The following is a 25,008-nucleotide window of genomic DNA, read 5'->3' as shown; positions in this document are numbered from 1 at the left end:
ACCCTTAAATGTTGAACATATTTTATTTACCTGTTGGTCTGAAGCACTTCCCTACTGCAATTGTTTGCTTTTAAGTTTCTCCTTTCTCAAGCAAAACACTTAAGTATTTGTACTCATTCCTCTTCCCTTTTTCAGTGACATCATCTGTGCACCTGGATATAGTAAAGAACAGTTTTCAAGTTGCCATTTCTTTTGGCATAAGCCAACATCTACTGATCTCATTTTTCCAGAATTCATTTATATTTTCGTCCTCCCAATGAGAGCTTTTCCAATTCTGAAAAACCTCACAGCTAATTATTGTAATTTTGAAATTATCAACAAAACAAATCCATTCACAGTCTTTTGAGCAATGAGAGATCTGCATTCTAGGCCTTTTTTATAATATATTGGACTTCACATTTATTTTCACTTTGCGTGGAAGGCATATGAAAATGATGTCAAAAATTGTGTTTGAGGTAGTAGATGGTAATTTAATAGAACATAGTGATTCCCGAAGGTAAGAGTTAGTTAATAATAATTATGGCAATATACCACCTGTTCATATTTTTTCCACTATGTTAAAAAATTAATGCTAAATTAAAAAACAGCAGCAACAAAGTGAATTTTCTATCTTTAAAATTCAAGTGACTATTGTAAGATGTTAAATTATTTAATGACACATTTACAGTGGACTGAAATAGATTGTTAATTAACTTCAAGACCTGTTTATTATTTCTGATTGTCCAGCTTTGTGTTTGTTTAAAATGGAGAGGAAGGGGATAGGGAAATGACAAAAGTAGAACTGGAATATTATAGTAAGCTGAAAAAAATCAAGGAAATGTTAACACAAAAACTTTAATTATGACTTTTATATTTCTCTCTTCCTCTGTCAGTTTATGCTATTCCACATTACCTCTACAGTAAATTTGTAACATATATATGAATTCTGTTTGGCATTTTAACAAGACTTTTTCAGGTTGCCTGTAAACGTCAATAGTCTTCTTCCCAAAGTGACAGAACAGAATTTATTTGCATTGCGAGCTCTATACACTATTGCTGAAGTTCCAATCAGATAGTTAATTTCATTTTCATCCAATTCTGATACTTTCATTTTTTGATTTTTGTTTTTTCACCACCCATGTCTACCAGCTTCTTTCCTCTCTTCTCCCTACCTGTTCTTAGATATTGTCTCCCCAGCATGTCATTTAATTGAAATATTTATGGGAAATAAGTAATTAATATGATGTACATTAGAAATAGTATGATTCAGTTATTATTGATGAAAAATACACTGTGTAGTAAAACAAAGTACAGTCTCACTGAATATGTAGTTGTTTCTAAAAATCATTGCATTTAAGATACGCCAATATTATGATCTGCTTTCTCTCTGATTCTCTATGAACAAAACAGTTCTGGGTTTCTAGACTTAAGAAAACCCAGTTTTATTTTCTTTTACTTTAATTTTCCTACCTTTAATAGTACCGTTGTTTCTGTCCTTTAAATAAATAAATATTCTTGAAAAGTTCTTCAATTAAATTTATAAATTGGTTCTATTGAAATCTAAGGCTATACTCCCTTTAACTTTAGCGGGGCTAGGATTTCACAATTATATTTCATAAAGGTGGGGAAAACTGCACAAATATTCATATTAATCTGCATTCAACTAGAACTTTTAGGCTTGAGTTCGAAAGGTCTGAACTAGCTCTGTAGTGAAGAGTCTGTTCTGTGTTTATGAATGGCAGCACCAGAGGAAAAAAACAATATTTATGAGGAGGGTATACCCTGTAAGTATGTAGGGTACTTCACATAATGCAGCGTGCAGTATCTGGGCAAGCCAATGTGCATTAATGAAAACCAGTATATTGATTTTAAATGAGTATTGGATTTGGTGAGTGGCCTCTGTTTAAGAGGAATACTCTTTTCTTGAAAATTTTACAAAACCAAGTCACACACAAGCACATACCAGTATGCTACATGCAGTTACATTCTGGCGTTTGACCAACAAAGACTATATTAATTGAAAAACAGTCCTCCTCTCATACCTCACAAAGGCACAAGTATTTTTTAACTGTATGAGGCTATGCACTGAGCGAAGTTTCATCCTCTGTCTTGTCAACCTGCAGTAGAATGAGAGCAGCACTGGAACTGCCAAGCCATCGGTCCTGGCACAGGGCTCTGAGCACTCAAAGGCGGCCTCTGTTCTTCACGTTCTCACTGAGCCAGTAAAATGCCCTCTGAGGAATTTTCACACCTCCTAACCAAATCTGAGCACACAGTTACGTTAAAGACTCGGGGAATAAACAAACAATAGGAGACTCCCAGAGCTATTACCAAGCAAATAAGTAATTCCAAAATGCAGTCCTTCTTATCCAATGAAGGTCAGATGTATACTGCTGTGAAGTAACTTTTGCAGTGCTTCAGGCTGTTTGAGGCAATAGAAAACTTAAGAATTCAACAGTGCTCATAATGACTTCCTGCTCACATCAAAAACATCTTGGATTTCTCACTAGTGTGAGGGTTCTCATGGTGGTATGGGCCTCTTCAATGTGGAAAGATAACTCGTGGGGTATACTGTACATCATAGAGAAATAAGGAAGGTTGTGTTTAAAGAGAAAATATTGATGCATTTTAAATACTGCTTTTTCTAATAGGAAAGGTTACTTCCGAAATGTAGAGCATGTAACTGCTAAAGAGACTACATAATTCAAGGAAATATGGAAACTAAGGTTCAAACCTGGACAGTTCTGCATGTTCACTGCTTTTTCATTGCAGCATGAGAAGCAGACTTGCCAGATTCAATGGGATCTGAATGTGGGTATCACCTGCTCTTTCACTTCCAGGCATGTTGCTGTCTGTGGTAGAAGCCTGGCTCCTACCAAGTCATTAGCAGAGATATATCATTTTTGCCTCCAGAAGGCTGAGCTTGAAGTGCTTATGTATGTAGCATGACACACTGAGTTGTGCTACAGCTAGCACACCTTGAGCGTACCTCAACACTCCATGGTCTGGGCTGCACTCCTCATTCAGACAGCTGGCAAACAGCCTGAAATTAGGACTGTCTTGGTCAGATCAGAGCGTCTGGCAAAGCTACAAAGAAATCAAGACGACAGTCTGAGGAATTTGGATTTAAACTGTGGAATAAAAAAAAGTTCCCACAAAATTACGTCAATGTAATCAAATTGATTTAGAAACAACTTCAGTTAAAATGGTATCCTCTTTTTTACTTAGATGAGGTTTTAGTCTTATATAAATTTATTTTATGCTGTCTGGGTACTTCGATACCATAGTGTAGCTAATACCACTTAGCTACAACACGAACAACAACAGCAAGAAAGAAGTTGCTGTTCAGTGGTTTCTTTGCAGCCAGACATTGAAGGAAATCTCTGTATGTTTGGAGGAAATAGTGAATTCTTTCCCATGGACTTGATACACACCAGATATGCTACCTGAGAAGACAGTGGAGAAAAATTTCTTTTGAAAAATGTATGTAGACCCTACTCCGAGAGTTCACCAACTACAGAATTCTGGCTGTAGACAATGGAAATTCAGCAAGTAAGTTCAGTGTAGATCTATTACGAGTGCTTTACAGTTACTACTTAGTTTCATAGGAAGACATCAAAAGCCATTTAAAATCTGAGAAATGTAATATGTAATTTAAAAATTAACTTAATGAAGGGTCAAAACCACTAGAAGACCTAAACCATAAATCTGGTGAGAATGATGTCAGAGTCAGGACACAGTAGTTTTTAGAGATCCTTAACTGGGGTTTTTCACTCATAATTGAAAAAAATAAACTTACCTTTGAATTTCATAGATTTATAAGAGTTCTTATGCTGTAATTACCACATATTGTCATGGTTACATTATAGGTAAATTTTGAATTAATATAAGTTTGAGAGTAAAGCAGAATTAAAATACATCTGAAAAGAGGTTACCACAGCTTATTTGCATCTGTTTTTCCTATCTAAAGTAACAGAATGAAACTATTTTGTAATGCACCTTCACATGGAAACGGTTTAAGGTGAATCAGCAGTAATGGTAACATGCAGGATATCCTGTCCCTCTAGGGTATGCTAAATAAACTGATAAAAGGTCTTGGTTCTACATATTAAACTTATAGCAGAATTTTGATAATGCCTGTGTGAAAAAACATATGCAAATATATAACCTAAACTTTCTCTTTCCAGTTTGGTGTTGGGATTCACTAATCACAGCAACTAATGTATAAACTAATATAAACATGAAAGATTCAAATCCGCTTTACAAATATTATGCATTTGAATGTTATACTTTTTATCACTGTGAATTTGACATGCATTCACTGATGAAATACGGTCATCCCAGATGAAAGAAACAATAAAAACACATACATCCTGCAAAATATCAATTAGGTTATAGGAAGCTTAGACAGTATTAAGAATGTTTGGAGGGAGTTACGTATTTGTATTTTAAATACTAGAGTTTCATTCTTTTCCCATTTCAGAAGTCATGACACATTAATTACATGAGAAAACATAGATAGCTTTTAGGGTCCTTACTACATGCAAAAGACTAAAAATAACTTCTCTTTAGCTAAATTTGTTATTTCTATCTAAAGACCTGCAAAGAATGAAAGTAAATTTTGTGCCCAATAACAAACGAAAAAACTGCTTTGTAGTGTATAATGTTCCCATTTCTAGTCTTGCAATCATAAGATTTGAGCTTTAAATAGTGAGGCTCACTCTTATTTAAGCATTCATATTCAATTTCAGTTTCAATCTGATATTCATAATTTGAATCAGAAAGTTCAATATCGAGAATTGCTCCCTATTTCTGTCCGTTGTTGTACAAAATGGTACGTGTACTTACACTCCTTATTTTCAGATTCTTCATCATTAGGGTTTGATAAAGACTTCACTCTTGCTCTCTCCTTCCCTTGCTCCCTCCCTCCCTCTCATTCTTATTGCTATTTTCTGCTTCTTCTGTCTTCTGAGGACCTTTTTGACAATGTGAGTGATAAGTCTTTTTACAAATACAGATTTATAAATAGAAAATATCAGTGATTATTGGGATGCTTATTTCATATTTTGTTAGTCTAAAACTGATGATGTCTTCAGTTTCATTTTCCTCAACTTTGATTGTAATTTTTTCCAGAAGAGTAAAAACTTAGCATGATCTTCCTTTTAAAATATCAAAAGATCTGGAATGTTGCCTGTATTTTTGCAGTCCTTGCTCTGGGCTTTTTTTCTTGATCAGTGACTGCAGAGTGTCTCCCTTTTCTTAGACAGATCTTTATATGTATATAGATATTTAGTTATTTTTTTACCTTTCTTAAACCTCAGGGTTATTTAATTCTTCAGTCTGAAAGAATTCCTAGGACTCTGTTTCATAATTCTACTACTACTCATCTCTTTTTTGCAAAAAACACTTCATTGTTCTCTTCCTCTGTATATTAAATTATTTAAAAATACTAGCTCACATCTCAAACAGTTCTGCATATATTTACAAGCTTTTCTTATCACTTTTCTACAGCATTTCATGCTAAACAGATCATTTTTGTACTATCTCATTAGGCTTTTCTGTAATGTTGATCCCTTTATTTTTTCCCTCAAAACCAGCTGGTCTTCAATTTGAAGTATGAAGGCTTTCTTCATAGCATGAGTGCAGAGTAGAAGTACACAGTATTTGTATTGCTATGCCATCTGCGTGATTTTGCTGAAATAAGTATAGGTCACTGATAAATCCCAGAAAATGTGTTGTGCCACTTAAAATAACAAGTCTTGTAATGTCTTTTGTATGATTTTTCCTCTCCTTTTTACCTCTGATGGATCTTTGTGACTGACTTTTCTTATTGCTTTAAATTCACGGACTGTCTTACTTTCAAACAGCAGCAAACTCATAGTAGGCCTTTTGCTTATTTAAAGTAACAGTTGATTGATTACTTTGATCATCCCCTTTTAACATTGATAAGAAGTTAAATGTCATTAAAGATTTAAGTCACATTGATCTTGCAGCACCAACTGCTGTGGCCAAACCACAGTAACCATTTCCAAAGACTGATCTGTATAATTCTTTAACGACAGTGAGTTTCCAGCCATGAAAATGCATGATGATAGCATTATTCCTTCACTGAAATACAAGCTGGTGAACTGCAGTCTCATTCTGCAAGCAGTATGTCTCATCTGCTGTCATATACTTTCATAAGCATCACTTAATATAATGTACTATAACTTTTTACCCATTACTTAGAGAAGCCAGGTTTGTTATAATTTGTGTTATGCACCTGTAAGTTAATATGAGAAGGTTCACAAAACTTCACTTCCAAACTACCCATTTTTCACAATAGTCTAAAAGTCAGTTATTTTAGGGTGGAAAATATATAGACAAATTAAAGGTTTTCATGTCATAATTTTTAAAAGCCAAAAATTGAACTGTCATTTAAATTGAACTGTGTATGCTATGTCTAATAGGTTGCATCACATAAACGCATTATAAATTATTCTTGGAACAAATGCTCTCATCTTCTAATGGAACATACATAACTATTGTTGATGTGGGGCGCTACAGAGTCTCCTGTGTACATCCTGCAGGAGATGTTAACGTACAGTATCTTTTATAAACAGGCCTCTCTTTGTTTCTGTTAGAAGAAGGAGCTGACTCAAAGAATCTGATAGTCTTCCAAAGAAAACATCTGTTTTAAATATATTTGTTTGGATTCCAGTCAGCACACCTAGAACTTGCATAATTAGCTTAGACTACACAGTTCCCTTTTCAGAAGATATGTTTATATAAATAAGCCATGCATTTTTCATTAAGCAAATACTCCTCCCACCCACCCCCCCTTTTTTTTAATTTGAAATTCTGGCTTGTATTTTAACATATCTTTTTGCAAAGCAAAGATTAATTGAGAAACTTTTTCAACACAATTCTTTATATGACATTTATTTTACTGTATTTCGTATTGTGGAGAGATGTCTTGCAACCATCTTATCAGTATTTCAGTAAATGAGTGCATACATTAATAAATATGCTTTTGATATCAGTGATTGATCATTTACTAAATCAAATGTGAATTTTGTACCTTTTACTACTTTTGATACTGCATATTCCTTTAAATGTACATAGTAGACTTTTAAAAAATGAATTATGATAGTAACTGTCTTAAGTTTACCCTTCCTAAAGACCTGATTAACTAAAGATACATAAAATAGTGTTTATTTCATCTTAAGCAGCTCCTTAGAAGAGACAAGAAATGGAAGCTCAGTTAGTGGTCCTTTCTCCCTTCATCTCGTGCCGTGCCACACCACATGATTCCACTGAACCGGAATCTCTTATCATACAGCTGTGCAACATTAAAAGAATTCTTTTCTAAAATTGGATTAATGATTATGCATACCTTTGGTATTAAGATCAAACCTCTCGAATGTTCAGACATTCACAGTTGGGAATGAAATCTTTGACTTTGCGACAAATTCAGCCTGGAGTGACAATTTTATAACATATATTGCAGGAGTGCCTTATTACAGAAGGGCTGGAGTTGGTATTTCATGCATAAAAGTAGCTTCTAGGCCATTTTTTGCAGTTCATGCAATCCAGATGAAACTGTTCTTAATCTGACCTGGTATTCTTTATATCACGTCTGCTTTCAGCTCAGTTCTAGACCTGTGGAAACAAGAGTCACACCTGTGTTGAGTGTTTTCATCTGGGGCCACATCAGTCGGTTCTGAATGATCTCGAAGCCCCATTTATGCTCTCACTGTACAGAATGATGTCTTGTGTGAGACGTGCACGTTTGGTTGGAGTTTTTGCTTTTTCTTGCCATTTTCAGAAGTCCTCAAGCGTAGACTGGGTGAAGACTGCTATCAATGAGTCAGTGTGTTCCTTCTACCTGTGCATGTGATTGACTGAGGGAAGTTGGCTAAGTGTCCCTGTCTCTAGTTGTGGGGAGTTTTAGTCTGAAATTAATTCATATTAATTATTTATATTTTTCAAAAGCAGTTGTATACAATGGTGCGAAGTACTGAGGAGACAATAATGTTGACTGTTGACTTCCTTTCAATATAACTTAAGTGACAGTAATACAGATTTTGGTTGTTTGATGTTCCATAGGTGTTTACTCTGTTATGGATTGCTGACTGGATGGTACACCACTTCTGGAAAAAAGGAAAAGATCCTGACAGTTTTTCTATCCCTTATCTTACTGCACTGGGAGACCTGCTTGGAACTGCCTTATTAGCTATAGGTTTTCATTTTCTGTGGCTCATAGGCGACAGAGATGGCGATGTCGGAGACTAATTATTCCAATGGATGCAATGACTTTTCCAGGAATATTGACAAGACCGATCATTCCACTTGAAAGTTCTCAAAGTGATTATTCCATCTGGTATAAGTAAATCAAGTTGACACATATAAAACAGCCTTAATGATTTTAGTTTGGTTTGTTTTGTAAAAAGTAAGATGGAACTAGGAGGATACTTGAGACCTTTGCTCTGAAAACAGGTGGGTGAAAACATCTGAGTAGACACAATGACACAATCAATCCTTTATCAAGTTTTAAATTTTTAAAAGATCCAGTCTTTTAAAAGAACAGTTCCTTACCTGTATTGCGAACCAGAACAATCTCTAATTGCTCATTCAGTGGTGACGAAGAAAGGGTAAGACCTAGTCAGTGGCTTGCCTCGTCTTTTCCTCCCAGGAACAAAGTGGGTATATATTTTCATCTTACCACAGAAGTGGTTAGTAGACCTCAGATGAATTCAGTTTCATAGACATCACCTGCTTAGTTGATATGTTATTATCTTGCAATTTCAGTGCTGTAGCTCTCTGACCATTGCAGACTTGATATCAATAATAACTGTTACAGTGATTTGAACCCTGATGGTCTAAACATTTTGTCACAAGTTTTATTTTACGTATACTAATATGACCATCGGCATTTATAAAATTAGACACTTGAAAAGTGTCTGCAGGACTGAGCCCATTTTCTTTGTGCTAAAAAGAGCAACCTAATTATTTTGCTGTTGTGATTTATTAGAACAAGAGCGTAGTAAAGTCAGAAAATGTGACACTGACCTGATCAATAATAATGGATGAATGATTAAGACTCCTTGTGTTGGAAAGTGTATTTTCATTTAGCAACTGAAAAGGTGTTTAACTAACTGATATTAATGGTGGTGTGATGGCCAGTATCCTGATTTTAATGAAGTATTTAGAGGTTTTGATTCAAATGTAAATACCGATCCCTGATTAAAACTTGGGTTATAAAAGATTATGTTTCCTTATTAAGCACTTAGGAAGTTACATAAACTTCTAAAATTTCAGAGCCAGCTATGTCATCCATTTCTAAGGAGAAATCTCTGCTAACAGGATTTCTGCTTTCAAACTGTGGAAGTAATATGGTCAATAAGGAAAATGACTGCTTCTGAATGATTCCTCTTATTCGTATACCTCAATATTTCGAATAATACATTGAGCATGAGGACTCTGGTTGCCACTTTGAAAAAATGTGCTAATTGCTCTGTTTTAAAATGTAGTGGGAGTTCCCCACAGCATATGTTTTTAAAGACTATAACATACATCCTAGATGCAAAATTAAATAAACAACTCATATTTTAAATGTTGTGATTGAAAGTTTTAAATTTTGAGACTTAGACAACTAAATCCGTATATCAGCATATGTTGTAATCCTGTAAACGTTAGTCATGTGATTTATGCATATAAATCTTCCATTTTAATTTGATGGACTTACTCAGATGAATTGAATTAATTATGTGGATAAGTGTTAATGGGAATTCTATAGGTGTCGATCACCTAAAACTCTGTGGAAGTTGAAAGTGTTTGCAATTCTGAAAATTAAACCAGCTATTCAGTGCCTACACATGGATTTAGATGCCTGACTTTTAGCTCCCTCATTTAAACACTTTTATTTAAGCTTTTTCTTACAGTTACGGTAATAGAGTTGTTTGAATGAATCATATGTATTTTGTCTTTTATTATGTGAGAGAAAGATGAAATCTTTCGAACTTCAGGTTCTCTAACTTTTCTTAGTTTGTATTAATGTTATTTAAAACAGTTTCTTGTATCTAGCATTGCAGGAAATACTCCTATTAAATTGTTTAAAATGGACTAGATGTAACTCATTTTTAATTCTTTTTTTCAATAATGCTTATTTATTTTTGGTACAAATGTAGATGCAAATTTTTTATTCTGATAGAATTGCCATCTGAATCAACTAAGCTGCCATTTCAAGCATTTTTCTCATTAGAGTTACTGGATTTTAAGGTTGTTTTTAAATGAATTGCAAGATTCTTAAAAATTAAAATTTCTTGAGATACTTGTGATCTGTGCTTATCTGATGTGTGAGGGCGTTGTAGTATTTAGCCATGGCAGTATCTTTAGTGTGTTAAATATTTTCCCAGTAAATAAGCAACAACTGTTGGTACAGTCTGCTGACAAATGGGTGAGTGTTTAGATTGCAGAACTGGGGAAGAAATGTTAAATGGGAAAATTCAGTAAAATTTGAAAAGGGGAAATATGTTGACAGACTGGAATAACCTGGGCATGGAAAAAATAAGTGATGGAAAAGTGTAATGGGAAAAATTGGTGCTTCAAGAGGAGGAAAGTTCATTGCATGGTTGAGAAAGCGAAATCCATATTGTGGGAAAGAAAGAGGTGCAAACTTTCACACAGCATTCATTATGAGAGGCAGGAGCAAACAGAAGGAAGTTATTTGGAGAAAAGAATAAAAAGGCACAGCCAAACTTGTTTTTCAGGAAGGGAAGAAAAATATAACTCGTGTTGAAAGGAGTTGGGGAAGAGGTGGAAAAAGAGATACTTCGGGGAACGGTGGAAGTGAGAAAAAAATGAATGCTCTCGGTAAGACATGGTTGAAGAGGAGTTTGAGTGGGGAAAGAAGTATGACATTGATAAAGCAGAGAAAACCTTGACATCTGGAAGAGCAAGGAGTAAATAATCTATGATGTGGAAAGGGGTTTGATTCCTATGTGGAAGGGGCATTTTAAAATAGTTATGGGGTTTGCTAACTCTGCTACCTATTGTTAGGAAGGTAAAAAGCTCTTACCACCAGGTTTCGGGCGCAATTTTATTCCGCTACATGAAGATAATATGGGGGAAGGCGTGGAAGAATTCTTGGACACCAGAGAATCTGTCATCTGCTCAAAAGCTGTACTCCCTAAACCAGTTTTAACTCTAGTCAAGTCAACCTCTCCACAGTATTCAACTTGATTTTTTAAATGTATCCCAGTCATAGTCAATAACCTCATGTATGTGTCTGTAAGAAATGTTACCAAAAGTTCTATTAGAGACAAATTGTTTGCTTTTTGTACTGCTCAAAGCATACAATTGAAAGGGACATCCTGAGATGTTTGTCTCTTGTTATCAAAGCATCTATATTTTATAATCTTGCAGATAAAATGATCACTTTCTGTATTAAAACTCATAAAGTGTTTTCCTCCCCTCCACCTGCTAGAAGATTCTTACGTATCTTCCTTTATAATTTCTAGCCTAATTAGGTCTATGGCTGATTCACATCTATTTGCTTTTGTGTCAGCATGTAGCATTTTTTTATTTGACTCTTGCTCATGTCAGCTCATTCACCTCATTTGAGCTGCAGGTCATCTTAAAGCTCCTCCTGCAACTTCTTGTACCGTTTTCATTCTCCTGATGAGCTAGACCAGCCAGAAGCTCCAGTTCCTTTGCCTTTATGAGTGATGCTGGGTAACAGTTGGAGTCCTCTTGCTTGGCCATACTGACTGTCTACTCTTTTTTTCTCTACTTCAGAAATTTCTCTAAGGTAGATAGAGGTACCTAGAAGTAGGGGCAGGTTATTTGAAATGTGTATCGTTTGCCATTCTGAAGGGTTCTGTGACCATCTCAATGGTCCTACCAGCATGCATGAAAGGGGACAATTTCATTTGTTAAACTACAACTAAATGCAGCTTTAAAATTCAGAGTCAGAAGCATTTCATAACATAGGTGTTTTATTTTCTTTTTCTGTGTAATGCTTTGAAATGATCTTTGCATTTTAGTGAGTTACTGAATGACTCCAGCTTATTTTTAGAGTAATTATATAGCCAGGATGGTTGCACAGCTTTATTATGCTGTTTGATATAGGGGAGTATTCTTCTTTTAACGTATTTAGATGGATATTTTGAGTTTTATAGCATCACTGTACATCTTGCCTTAATCTGTGATGTTTAAATTTGCAATATCCTCTTCCACTACCTTGTTTAATATATTAATTCCATTGGGGCTTTTAGAATGCTGATGAGAAACTGGCGAGCAGCAAATTAATTTCACTTCTTTTTACAATGTGCCAACTAAATTAGACTTTTCTTATACAAAGATTAAAACAGCATGAGGATTAAGGCTTTATAAATGCAGAATAGTTTGCAGAATCAGGACTCAAAATAAGACCTATCATCTTTTTAATGGATTTGCTATTTCACTTCAGTTCTGAGCATCATGAAAAGCTCTCTTAAGTCCAAGAATAACCCAGAATTCACACATCGGGAAACAGTAGTATAAGCATTCTGTGAAGTGTTTGAAATTCCTTATTATTATTATAATAGTAAAATTGCTATTGCAAAGGAGATCGTTTCTTTAGAGGTGCAGAAAATGGCAATAGAATATGGTAATTGAATTATAACCTGCGTTAAAAAGAGTAAAACGATGTTTGAAAACAGTACCGAAGGTACTGTTAGCAATGTGAAGTTTCTTAGTAGGATTTTTTGTTTTCTTTTTGACTAGGTTTTCTGTGATACAATACATTGTTTTAATTGTGTTCTCTAATCCATTCCTAATCAAGTCAGTCTGTTGTACAGTTATCTTTTGGATTATCATTTTACCATACATACTCAAAGTTAAAAAATCAGCTTTCTCTATATAAAAATGGGGAGGAAGAACTAGTAAAGAAGCATGTTTTGTCATTAAGGCCTCGTTCTGATAAAGGAAAGTCTTTCTGTTAAACTCAATGAAAATTTGATCATCATGCATGCTGTGCATGGATACTCTAGGGAATCTAGTATTAACAAAACATGAATAATTCACGATTAAAGCTAAGAACGAACATGTTTAGTAAGTATACCAGATTGCCATACTCTGGGTGGGTACCCAAGAGCAGCAGGGTACCCCTTAGTCATTCAGCGTTGGCAGGGCTGGATGGGCTTTACTTTCTCTGCGGCTAAGAATTTAATTTGATTTCAGGTCCTGCTAGTTGTTTGTTTAATATGCAGGATAGTTCATCATATGCTCTATTTATGCTTTTATTTCTCCAGTCAAACTATACTTGAAATTTTCTTCTTCCTTTACTTAGCATTCTTCAGCTTGCTCTTTTGGGAGATTGTTTCCTCTTCAAGAGTTGCTAAAAGTCTTGAGAGGTCAAGGAAGTGCTTTCCTTGAATAATGTTAGATCTGCTTTTTGCAAGTGAAATAGGGTCCTGAATGAATTATATGGTAGACATCTTTGGGAATAATTGACTTCTGAATAGTTCCTCGAGATTTAATGTCTCTAAGTTCTCAGATTTACATTCTAAGTTTTACTATGAACAGGATCTAAAAAGGATTTTGTCTGTTTACTAATTTTTTTCTGTCATCTCCTGGTTTTGATTAATGAAGTTGTTGCCGTGTCCTGTCTACAGTAGAACAACCTTTTAATAAAATTGACATTCTAAATGGTTTTCCAAAAATTACGAGCAATAACACTTGTTTTATACTTGGGAAGCAATCGTCCACTACTTTCCTATGAATCTTCATACTACGGTTGGCTTTAGATCATCCAAAGCCCTTTTTTTTCCTGTTTGTTTTTGAATCAGGTGTTTTTTCCTGTGCTGACACAACCAATTATTTTATTCTTTTATACTATCCAAGATTCTGGAGTAACATTAGAACATGCTTCATCTCAATTGTTTTGGAGACTGAACCAATTTTTACCCATTACATAGGAAAATGTAGACATGTCTGATTAATTCTAGTTCTAGGGAGATGAATGGTAGCTTTCACTTAAAATAGAAGAGTGTTTCTGGAGTTTGGAGTGTTTCCGGAGTTTGGAGTGTTTCCAAAATAGAAGTTAGCTCGTTAAGCTTGACCACATTAGGTAACTGAGATCAGCTCAGGTACCAAGATGATCTGAATTTGTGGACAAAAGTGTAGATGATTTGGAGATGTAAGCAAGCTCTGTATTTATCTAATACATGAAGACTGGCTGATCACTCCTCTCTGTTTCATTCATTTCATCTTAATGCTTTGAGAACGCCATTGCTGCTTCTTTGGAGCCAGTCCATTAAGGCCACTAAGTAATGTAATGTAAGTCTATCATCACACATGTATGGAAACTGTCGTCCCCCTCTGTAACAGAAGACATTAAGGCCTTTGAAAAAAAAAAACAAAAAACCCAAAACCTTACAAAACCTGCATGTCATTTGTGCAAAATGAAAGATCTAAAATGCTGCAAATTCAGATAGAAAAAGACAAGCTCATTCCTAGGTTTCATTCCAGCTGGCCTTTGCTCTATTCCCACATTAGAAAGCCAATTCATTTTTTTAAAGATTTTTTTAAAGCACTGTAAGGTTACCGTGCCAAAGAGCATGAAACCTGGCTCTGTGAGACACCGTGTCTGGTTATGTGCTCTGTGCATGAGACTGACATGAGCTATGACTACGCTCGCCCCTTAGAGAGAACTAAATGCCTTGCTTTGAGCAAAGCCTGCCTATACAGTCTTGGCATTAAACAGAATATGGCACTATATAGGACTGGCACTGTGCTGAGTACGCAGTACTGGCTGTGCGGGGTTCTTCACCTCAGACAGCTCTATAGCTGGAAGAGCCATCACCGAGACACCCAGCGTGTTGCTGGTACATAGTAAGATTTGGCTGAAAATTGGGAAAGAAAAATGATCCATGCAACAGTTCCTCTGACCCATCCAAAGGTATTTACTGAGCTACCCCTTCTCTGCTCCATGGGCCATCGCTCTGCCCTGTGCAAGATGTCTCAACCATCTGCTTAGGTTCTCCTTTACCTTCTTGACTTCATATGGGATGGGAACTTGCAGATACCTCTGCAATCCATGTTCTCCGTATTTTCATGTTTTATTAGGAAGACGCAGAAATGTCCATCAGTTCAAAGGAAGTCCAGTTCTGCCGTTTGCTACAAAAATTGCATTTTAAACATTTATTAAGACCTGTAAATATTTCAAAGTCCTTCTGACTTGAGATTATTGCATTACATAAATATTTAATAGATACAGAAGCTGCACTTACAGCACTGATTAATGCATACATACCTCTGGAATATGTATAGCTTTCAGACTGGCACTAAGAGAAACAAATCTAAACATTTTTAGCACTCGTTACAAGAAACAGAAAAATGTCGTATTACCATAGGAAGCCTCTCACATGTATACATGAGACAAAACTAATAACTGTTCACCTTTCTGATTGTTGATTCTCATTCAACTCTAACAACATTGCACCCAGTTTTCTGGCATATTATGGAACTGAGGTGTTCAGTGTAAGCTCATTTTTACTTATCTGATTTTTTTCAGAGCCACAGCATACCTGCAGATACCCTGCTACCTCGACCATGTCATGGTTGTGTATATCCCTCATATATGTTCATGGTCAAGTCTCCTGCTAGATAAGGACCAAGTCTTGTAATCCATTTAGTCCTGTTCATACCTAAATAGAAATCTCCTGCCACACATAAGAGAAGGAGATTTTTTTTTTTCATTTCTCCTGTTTTTAGGAGGATATGGCTTACAGCCCTGTGGACTAGGTGAGATCCGTTCATCCTCTGTATGCTCTGAGGGCAGCTGCCTCTGGTGCACAGGCAGCCTCTGAAAGCCCCTAGATAATCTGGAGTCCCTTTTCCAACACGCGCCCTCAGGATCAGGAGTAGGAGGGCTGCGGTGTCAAGTGCAGCTGTGCGAGCTCGGTAACTGGCCTGGTTTGCCTGCGGAGTTAGGAGGGAGTTTGTGTGCTTGCCTCTCAGAGGTATGGGGGGTTGCCAATGGCCATAGAGCCAGCTTTCTTATAGCCCTGACACCAATTTAATTCCTCTCATGAAATGGGAGATATGGCCTGGAATCCTTAGCCAACAACCCACAACAAATTTAATTGTTTTCATATAAAATTTTCAATTTCAGGCCAAAAAATACAGGGAGTCACAATTGCTCTGCATGGCAGACTGATGGTCGCTTGATAGAAATGAACTACTGTGAGTGACAGGGTGGGTAGGATGCCCAGATTTAGGATGCTTCTCCGCTGTCTGACAGCCTCCGAAAAGGGGGGAAGCATCTGGTAATGCAGCATGCAGCAGCATTCCGTTCACATCTATCACGACGTATATCCAGATCGCATCAGCAAGATCTCTGATGCAGAAGGAAGCCATTAGCTATCACCATCATCTCTTCAGCTGATTATCCCAAGGCTTTTCATTTGATCAAAGGAAAAATGCAAGGGTGTTCTTTTACTCAGAAGCAGGAACACACCTGCTTGAATACATCTATTGCAATGGCCTGCTAGAGGGAAAGCTGACATCTCTGCCTCCAGCTGGAAATCTCTGCACACCTCAAACGCTCACTTCGCATGGTAATTCGATAATAAAGGAGGAGTTAACAGTAACACCCATCACAGGGACTATGACAGCACCCGTGAGCAAAAGGCTGATTGCAGCTGTATCCTGGTTTAAGGTATAGATGGCACAGCATTCCTAAGGGCTTTAGATGGAGCCTCTGCCATTCAAAACCGAGCACAAAATGTCTGAAACCTGAAACCAGTTAATTACTTTAGAAGTGTTGACCTGAATGCTTTCCATCTGGCATCTTTACACTTGTGAAAAACAAGACTGAAATCCAGACACTGCAAACTAAGTGTGTAACACCTTGTTTAGGAACTGGGACGGAGCCTATGTACTCTCCTCCGGCTGCATTTCCCAGCATGGGAATACTCATTAACATTATACGTGAGTCATTCATTCATAGTTTTTAACCAGCTTCCAATAGCCCGGGCAAAGATCTGCAAGGTAACCTGAAACATGCTACAATAAGCAAAGCAAGATTACTCACCTCACTGTTTTCTTAAACACTTTTATTCTGAATATCTTGGAGTCAATGATCTTAAAGGTCTTTTCCAAACTAAAAGCTTCTATGATTCTATAAGGAGACTCCCCAAACTGAGACTTTCCATCTTAAATTTCCTCCCATCTTGCATTCCTTTTCCATAGTTACAGAGACTTAATTTCTCACCTGAATTGCACTCAGCGGTTCCTCCTTCTAGTCTTTGCACCGTTGACTTCAAGGGGTTTTTTGATTAAAAAATAATTGTGGATTTATTTTTTGAAATTTTCCTAAGTGACAAAGGGAGGCTTAAAAGCATTTGCTGTAGGAATGATACATACTGTACGTAAAATTGTACTGCACACACAGCAGTAACATTTTAATCATAAAATAGCAAAGTACATCATTGTAAAATTAATACCAAATAGCTGAATAGTTACGTCTTTCCATATAACTGAAGGCAAGTTTCTTAATAAATCACATATAGCTATAATTCCAGGAAGGGAAATATTTTGGTTTTCTTCAATGGGTGTCTCTGCATTTACTTGGCTGCCTCTGCAAACAGCACTTGCCTCTCCATAGCATGGCTGCTTGCTCTGATGTGACCTTTTTTCCACATCCATCTCTCTCAAGTTGAAAAATCGGTAAAAAAAAAAATGCAGTAATTGATTGCATTAATGGCGCAAACAATCACTTTTGAAAAAAACCCAGCACCTCTACTTTAGACATAAACTTAAACCTGTTTTAGCTAGAATAGTTATCTGCTAAGTCTGACTAAATTGAGCCTAAGAAAGGCCTAGGCAATGCCCAAACCCCATCTTTGCAGAAGCTTTTACACGAAACTGGGGCCTGTTGTGAGTTGCAGGCTTTGACTTGATGTAGGGCTGCAAATACCTGCTGACAGCATGGAGACCTCCTGATAGCTAAAAAGTAATGAATTGCCACAGTGTAATTCTAGTTTTTAGAATAAGCCGAAGCTTAATGGCTTAACTGCTATTATTCAGCTGTATGTTACGCTGACAGCTTTATGTATTAGTAAAAAAATAGAAACGAGGGCATAAACTTTTGGATTGATTTTTCTCTTACTGAGGAAAACAGCTTTGCTGGTTGTTTGTTTTTTAATTAAAAACTCTCAGTGAAATGAGATTTTCAAGCCCACATAATTTTACTTGAAATGCTCTGTCTCATTTTCCAAAATACTCTGTCCATTTGTTGCATACTGATAGGATGTATACTACTAAACACCTAAAGAAACGTTATCTCAGGTCTACATTTACTCAAAATATAGGGACAGAGGACTACAATGTCAAAGTCAGTAACATCTTAAAAAATATTGGCAAAAGATATTTTTAACAATTTATAAATGAATGAAAATATTTTCTATATTTTTCCTCCATTAATAAGTCACTATTTTCAGTCCTAAATGCCTCTGACTTAGCCAACAGAAGCCATTTAATGACAGTGAGCTGAATCTCACAGTCAGGAGGCTTGAGCACGCCAGGAGATTGACATTTCAAGTAATGGGAAAAAGTCTGCTGTTCAACATTTCAATAGGGAAAATAAAGTTGATTTTTTTTTCTTTTAACACAGATTTTTTTAAAAACTGATTTTCATGCAGTTTGGGGAGGTGGCTTTTGGATATGTTGTCCATTAGTGCACTGAAGAATAAAACCGGACTCTTAATTTTTCAAAATTTTCAACCTTTCGCAAAGGTGTAAGTGCAACTGGAAAAGCAAGAGATTTTTGTGTGGCATCAGGAGTCTTGTACGTGATGATGTGTAACACAGCTAGTGAGAAAAGCATGGCACTGCCGGTTGGGAAGCATATGCTCTAGTTTCCATTTGTCTGCATTTGTTTAATTTTTTTTTTTCTCTTCCTTCCAGTTTCCCAGATTTATTTAGTTTTTTTGTAATTATGGTAGAATTAAATGAAATGTGTTTTCGTCCAAACAAAGGTTGGGAAGTGTTGGCAGAGCGCGTGCCCACATGGAGAGTGTTACGGCCACAGGGACAGGCTTTATTCAAACTTTCTGTCATTTCCACTGGGCTTATTTGCACGATCTTGTCACTTGCCCGGGCGAGAGGGCGCCTCAGCCGTGTAGGATCCTGCTGCTTTATTGCATCCCCCAGCGCTCCACACTCACCTCCCCTGTGCCCGAGGGTGTCGTGGTCCTGCTGCCACCAGCCCTCCTGTCGTACAGCAGCAGCCAGTGGTCTGTACTGGGGAGCAGCCGCGGGGCAGAAGCTGTATGCTGGCTACGAATGGGAAGGGATTTTGTACAATTTTTAATTATTTAATGGAAAAAACGAGGCTTGCCAAAAAGACAAATCCTCATGCTTCCTTCCACTGGAGCAAATCCAATTTTGTCAGTCCCTGTGGCAGTATCAGGGATTGGGCTCTTCTCCGCTATCGTACAAGCAACGAAGAAATTCACCCAAAAGCTGTGTGCTCAAGAGCTGTGCAGAGAGGCCATTTCTTACCCCATTATCACCCCATGCATGTCATATCAACTCTCTAAAGCCCCCCCCCAGCTCTCCCCGTCCGTGGCTGAGGCCTGCAGCTGCTGCCCCCCACTTGCCTGGGCTCGGTCCCCTGGCGTGCCCTGCCCCACCTGCCCCCATGCAGCCAGAGGATTTCTCCTTGCCCTCCTTTCTGCATGACACTGCACTTCATCTTTGTGAATGCAGATGTTATTTAAGCTGATGGACTCTCTCAGGGCAGTGTAGTGGCTTGCTTAGACCCATGTACTGCCAGAACAGGATTGCATCGCTTTGAAACGTATGTAATCCTTGCCCGGCCAAGCTGCCGAGGGAGGCAGGGCAATCAGTACAGTGGCTGGAGCCAGGCTAATTGCTCACTTAGATCTAGTCCTTCTCAAGAGCTGCTTAATTATCATCTCCCTCTCTGACTGAGATTGTAGAGGAAACAAACCACTGTTGTTTTGAAATGTGAAGGTTGTTGTCTTAATCCTGCACAGCCAGGCTGTGCTTTCAGGAAGCTGTGCTGCAGTTCTGCCTATGAGGGAGTGCAGGGTGGCGGGGTGTTTGAGGTGGGAACTGGCTTGGGCTCTAAAGATAGCCAGTGCACCACCACGTGCTATGACACCTTCTCAGCAGATTTCCTATTTTCTGTTTGTCTCTGCTCGCATTGTGAATAATGTTTGCCTTGTGAGGAGTGGGGCTGGCAGATTAAATGGTCTGTTTGCCACCAGCAGAGCTGCACCCAGAATATGGCATCCAGTTTTGGGGCCCTCCCCAATTCAAGAAGGATGTTGAGTTGCTGGAGAGGATACAGTCATGGGCTACCAAGATGTTCAGTGACTTAAAGCATATAACTGAAAAGGCTACTTTGAGGGATCTGGCCTTATTTAGGCTGGTGACAACAGGGCTAACTGGGAATCTAATAGCAGCCTACAGCTAGTTGAAGAAGGGGTAATTTATGGTGCCAATTTCCTCACCCAAGTTTGTTTTCAAAGCCCAGCTTTCTGGTCTCATTGAAAACTATGGATGAGACCATGCAGGTTTGGGGACTGCTGGAAATGTTTAACTCAAAGCCGTTGTTAGGGAATTCACATAAAGGTGGGCAAGCACATGGCTAATCAGATAGCTGGAGTTTATATGTCATCTGACTGACTCAAACACCCTTGCTTGAGGTGGGAAGATGTTTCTGGGCATACAAGAGATCTTAAATTGACAGCCCTCATCCTTGCTGGCTGGGAACTGGGGAAGGAAGGGAGCAAGAGGGATGTTGTCAGATTAATTTAGCTTTTCTGCTCCACAGCAGTAGATAGATAATTTTGTCTTCTGCTTGTCCTGCCACAATAACCCTTGTGAGAAAGCAAAGCTACGCAACTAAAAATCCCACCCTCAGCCCTGGAAGTATGAGCCAGAAATAAAGCACAAAGAGAGGAAATTTCTTTCTTCAATTTAATTGAAGTTACTTAGAAAAATAATCAGGCTTGAATGGCTTTTTTAAGGAAAGATTCATGAGCAGTTCACACTTGTGTTGGCAATGTATAATTTAGCTTTTTTCTTTATTAACAGTATATTTAGGTATGAGGAGATACTTTTCTACAACAAGCCTTCTACTGCATACAAATAGGTTAAAAAAAAAATCCAACCCCACATCGATGTTAAATTATTCGTACACATTGTATTGTGCATGCATGTAAGAAAATAACACTCTCTGTAACAAGAGTAATAGTAAGGACAGTCCCTTTTTGTACCTGAAAAGTGCAGCAGACTACAGTGAAACCCTAAAACATCTGGGGTCGACTTACTTCTAAAAGCACTTCTGCTTGTGGATTATTTATTTCATTTGTCTTACGCAGCGTGTGGTTCAGGCAGTTTGCACATTTCTGTGACAATGGACATGGTTTATGAAGAGGCTGAAGCATGGACTAAGTCAGGTTTGGGGTGGACCTCCCACCGCCCAGGAGTCACCACCATGTTCAGATGGGCCAAATCCAGCCTGGGCTCCAGGTTAAGGTGCTTGGGGCCATCAGAGGGGAACGAGCCCCCAGCTGTGGGTATCCTGCCGGGCAAGGAGCCACGGGCGCTGCTGGGATCAGCGCTGGCCCTGCCAAATGATGGGGAGGCACCAGCTGCTCAGAGATGGGAATCACTGCTCCTCGAGCCCAGCGGCTTTGAGGGGGCTGGGGCAGAGGTGGGGAGTGGGGCCTTCCCTGCTGGGTCCTCTCTGCACTCACCACTGCTCAACTAATACACATCTTTCTAAAACAGCAGCTCCCTGGGCGGCCCTACGGGCGCATCTGTAGGGTGAATTTTGCTGTGGCTGCAGCTTTGCCTGTTCGTCTCCCAGGACCAGCTGTGGCCACAGCAGAAATGAAGTTGGGAGGAAGGCAGAGCTCGGGAGCAGAGCAGCCCCTCCGCTCCTCTGGCTGGGAATCCCAGTGAAGAGATGGGCTAAAACCAAGCTGGTTCCCCAGCTGCCCCCACACTGCAGGTGGTGGCTGCCAGCTCGCTGAGATGAGGAGGAACGTCCCTGAATATTCTCCTGTGTGGAGGACAGTGGAAAGAGATGTTTTTTGTCTCCGTCAAGACAACACACCCAATAGGCCAAAAAAAAAGGTTATTCCTTAACATTTGTGGTCCTCCTCTGACCTGCTGAGGGCTTTGTGCTCAATGCGCAGGACACAACCATATCCAGCATGCCAGCTGTTCATGTTAAACACAGATCTACAGCCCATTCACAGCACCCCAAAGCAGACGTAACATGCTAAATGGACAGTTCGTAGTAGTTTGGGATCAAGGTTTTTAAAAAGCAAGTGACTTTTAAGTACCCGCTTAAGACCACATAAAAGCCATGTCAGTGCGGAGCATCTGCCCGCAGGGCAGCCCTCTGCGAGGAGGCAGAATTTGGGCACTCAAACCCAAAGCTGCTGCTAAAAATCTCGGCTCGAGCAGCACTCACCCCTCAGATCTCCTGAACGTGTTCTTCTCCTAAGGCTTTTCTATCAATCACAACTGTCAAATAGGGTTTTTGTGTCTCCAAAGCAGTGAAACTACAGACAGTATTTCAGAACAGATAAAAACATGGTGATGACAGAGAAAAGTACAAAAAGAAAGGGGGAAGCACATCCTATTTTTAAAATATTTACTTTCTGAAGCAACTTTTTTCTTAAATGAAAAAGTTCACATCACACTCTGTAGGAGGGATTAACAGCTAACGGAAGAGAAAACTGGACCAAAATATGAGCACTGTTGGATACAAGACCAAACAAGCACACAAATAGCTTGTGGGGAATACTGGAAGGGGAGAGGGGAAATACACCCTCAGACAGATTTTTTTTTTTTTTTTTTTTTAAACAAACATACAACCATTGAACTATGAAGAAAAGAAAGCCAGGGCACACTGTGATAGGCACTTGCAACAGCTCTGCGTGCTCTAAATGAGACAAAACTGCTTTCAAGTAAAACACCAGCCAGTGATCAGCAGCCGCTCAGGAGCTCAGAGCTGTCAGGCACAGCCAGCCAGCTCTTCACTAGCCACCAGGTCAGCGCTCCGGGTTATAAAGAGGACCTAGGTTATGAAAACTGTGGCTGTTCCAGAATGGATGAGAGATTTATTTTTAGGGTATGATTAAAAAAAAAATTACCTGAATCCTGGCTAAGAACAAATCCCATTTTGAAAGGACTTCAGCTGCTGTTTATGTTAATTTGTTCTTCACTGAGATTTATTCAGCAACTTATTTTTATAAAATAAGATGGAATTTATTTTTCTTTGTTAACCATACATATATGGTGTCCTGGAGACTAATGGAATTCAGTGGGTATTATCAGCTACTGTACAATATGACATTTTCAGGATCTGGCTCTGATACTGTTAAAACAGCACTGCCTTCAGCTGAGTTTATTTAAACCTTCACTAATTTTTGGAAGGGTTGAGTTTGCTCATAAGATTGACACACAGGCAAGTCAAAACCCCATTTTAACAATCATTCAACTTTAAAACAGATTTTAGGTTCCCCCAAGTGCCTTCACTTAAGCCTCTGCCTCCTTCTGCCCATCAGCCGGCTGCCGGCGCTGCCGCCCCAGGACGGGACGGCTTCAGGTGGCCGCAGACCATTCCCCGGGCCGGCGCCTGCCGCCTGCGTGGCCGTACGCCTCACCGGCATCACATTAAAGCAACATTTGGGGAAGCCTGTACTTCTGCCCGCTTGAGCCTGCTAATAGATCCACATTGAATTCTCATTTTTCATTATTTATTTGCTGCAATAGATTATTACTTGCTTGCCCAAAAACAATCGCTGGGTGTGCTATGCCTGGTACAATCTGGCATCCCAACAAGCTGTTTTACACAAAACAACCGCTACTGAGATGTTCACCTTAAATAAAAAGGTCATGGTCTCACACTAGAGCTGACTTAGATGAAATACTAACCCACTGGAAATTAGAAACAAACCTGCCAATGGTATTTAGGCATCAACTAAAAAAAGATGACTTCCCCTTCCCCTAGGAAAAAGCCATGAAACCAGCATGTAGGAAGATGAGAGACCTTTTTTATTGCCTTGCATGCTTAGAGATCAACACCAAGATGACTTTCTGACTTTTCGATTACATGCCCACATCCTTTATAGCAAAGGTGACTGGTGTTTTTTGAGCTAATTTTGGTTGCCCATCTTAAGATCAATGAGGGAGGCATGACTTGTAGAGGGTCCACCCTCTGGATATGAATTAAGTCAATGCCAATTGCTTTGGGCATTCAAAAAGCTCTACAGTCACTTTCAAAATGCTGATTTTTTTCTGATGGACCATCTGCAAATCTGCATTCATTTGGGCTGGCAGGCTTTAAATTAAGAGACAATGGGACTAGTCATATTCTTGATAAAATCATTAAGTCCAGACTTATAAAAAGTTCATGGTTTCTCTTCACAAGGAATACATTCACATTTCTTTCAGTCATGGGTTTTAGATACCATGAATCTATCAAAATCTGTTTTACTTTTCCCTTTCAGGGCTAGAAAGATAGATTTTTTTAGTACGCTTAAGTGCAATATCACTTTCTGAAGAAATTATTTCCACCATTCTTCTCAACGTTTGTGGTATCAAGAACCATTCCGGTATTTACCTGCATGGCTAATGGAAGAATATTACCCAGAGACAAGCTCAACTAAGAAAAGCACAAAACCAGACTCCTTTTGTCCAAATGTTATCTTATCTCTGCTGCTGAAGTGACACCTACCAAGAGACCATGTTTTAAATAAGTATAAATAACATTAATTAGAATTGGAGGAATGCAAGATCAATGAAATTCACCAGAACACAATTAACATTTCTTTTTAAACAGTGTAGCAGTATTATTCATTTCTACAGCTAGATCGTCACAATCCTGTTACCCTGCAAAGAGAGCTGTCCTTTCTTACAGTTGATTTAAATAATTTTGACTGTGCTGCTCGCAGCATCATTCAAAAAAAGAAAATATTAATTTACAAAATAACCCATTCTCCATATTTATTA

At 38.3% G+C, this 25,008-nt stretch overlaps 1 protein-coding gene across 1 annotated transcript in view; it reads left to right on the top strand.

Moving 5' to 3' along the window:
- SLC41A2 (solute carrier family 41 member 2) overlaps positions 1-9,281 on the top strand; it is a 48,784-nt gene extending 39,503 nt beyond the window's left edge. The window contains exon 10 of the mRNA XM_082310596.1: positions 8,068-9,281. Coding sequence (XP_082166722.1) covers positions 8,068-8,253 — 186 coding nt within the window. The 3' untranslated portion in view covers positions 8,254-9,281. The remainder of the gene's footprint in view (positions 1-8,067) is intronic.
- The last annotated feature ends 15,727 nt before the right edge of the window (positions 9,282-25,008 follow it).

The sequence above is a fragment of the Platalea leucorodia genome (genome assembly GCF_965183815.1).
Source record: "Platalea leucorodia genome assembly, chromosome: 4".
Classification (NCBI taxonomy): domain Eukaryota; kingdom Metazoa; phylum Chordata; class Aves; order Pelecaniformes; family Threskiornithidae; genus Platalea; species Platalea leucorodia.
The sequence above is the reverse complement of the archived record's forward strand: the minus strand, read 5'-3'. Positions and strand labels throughout refer to the sequence as shown.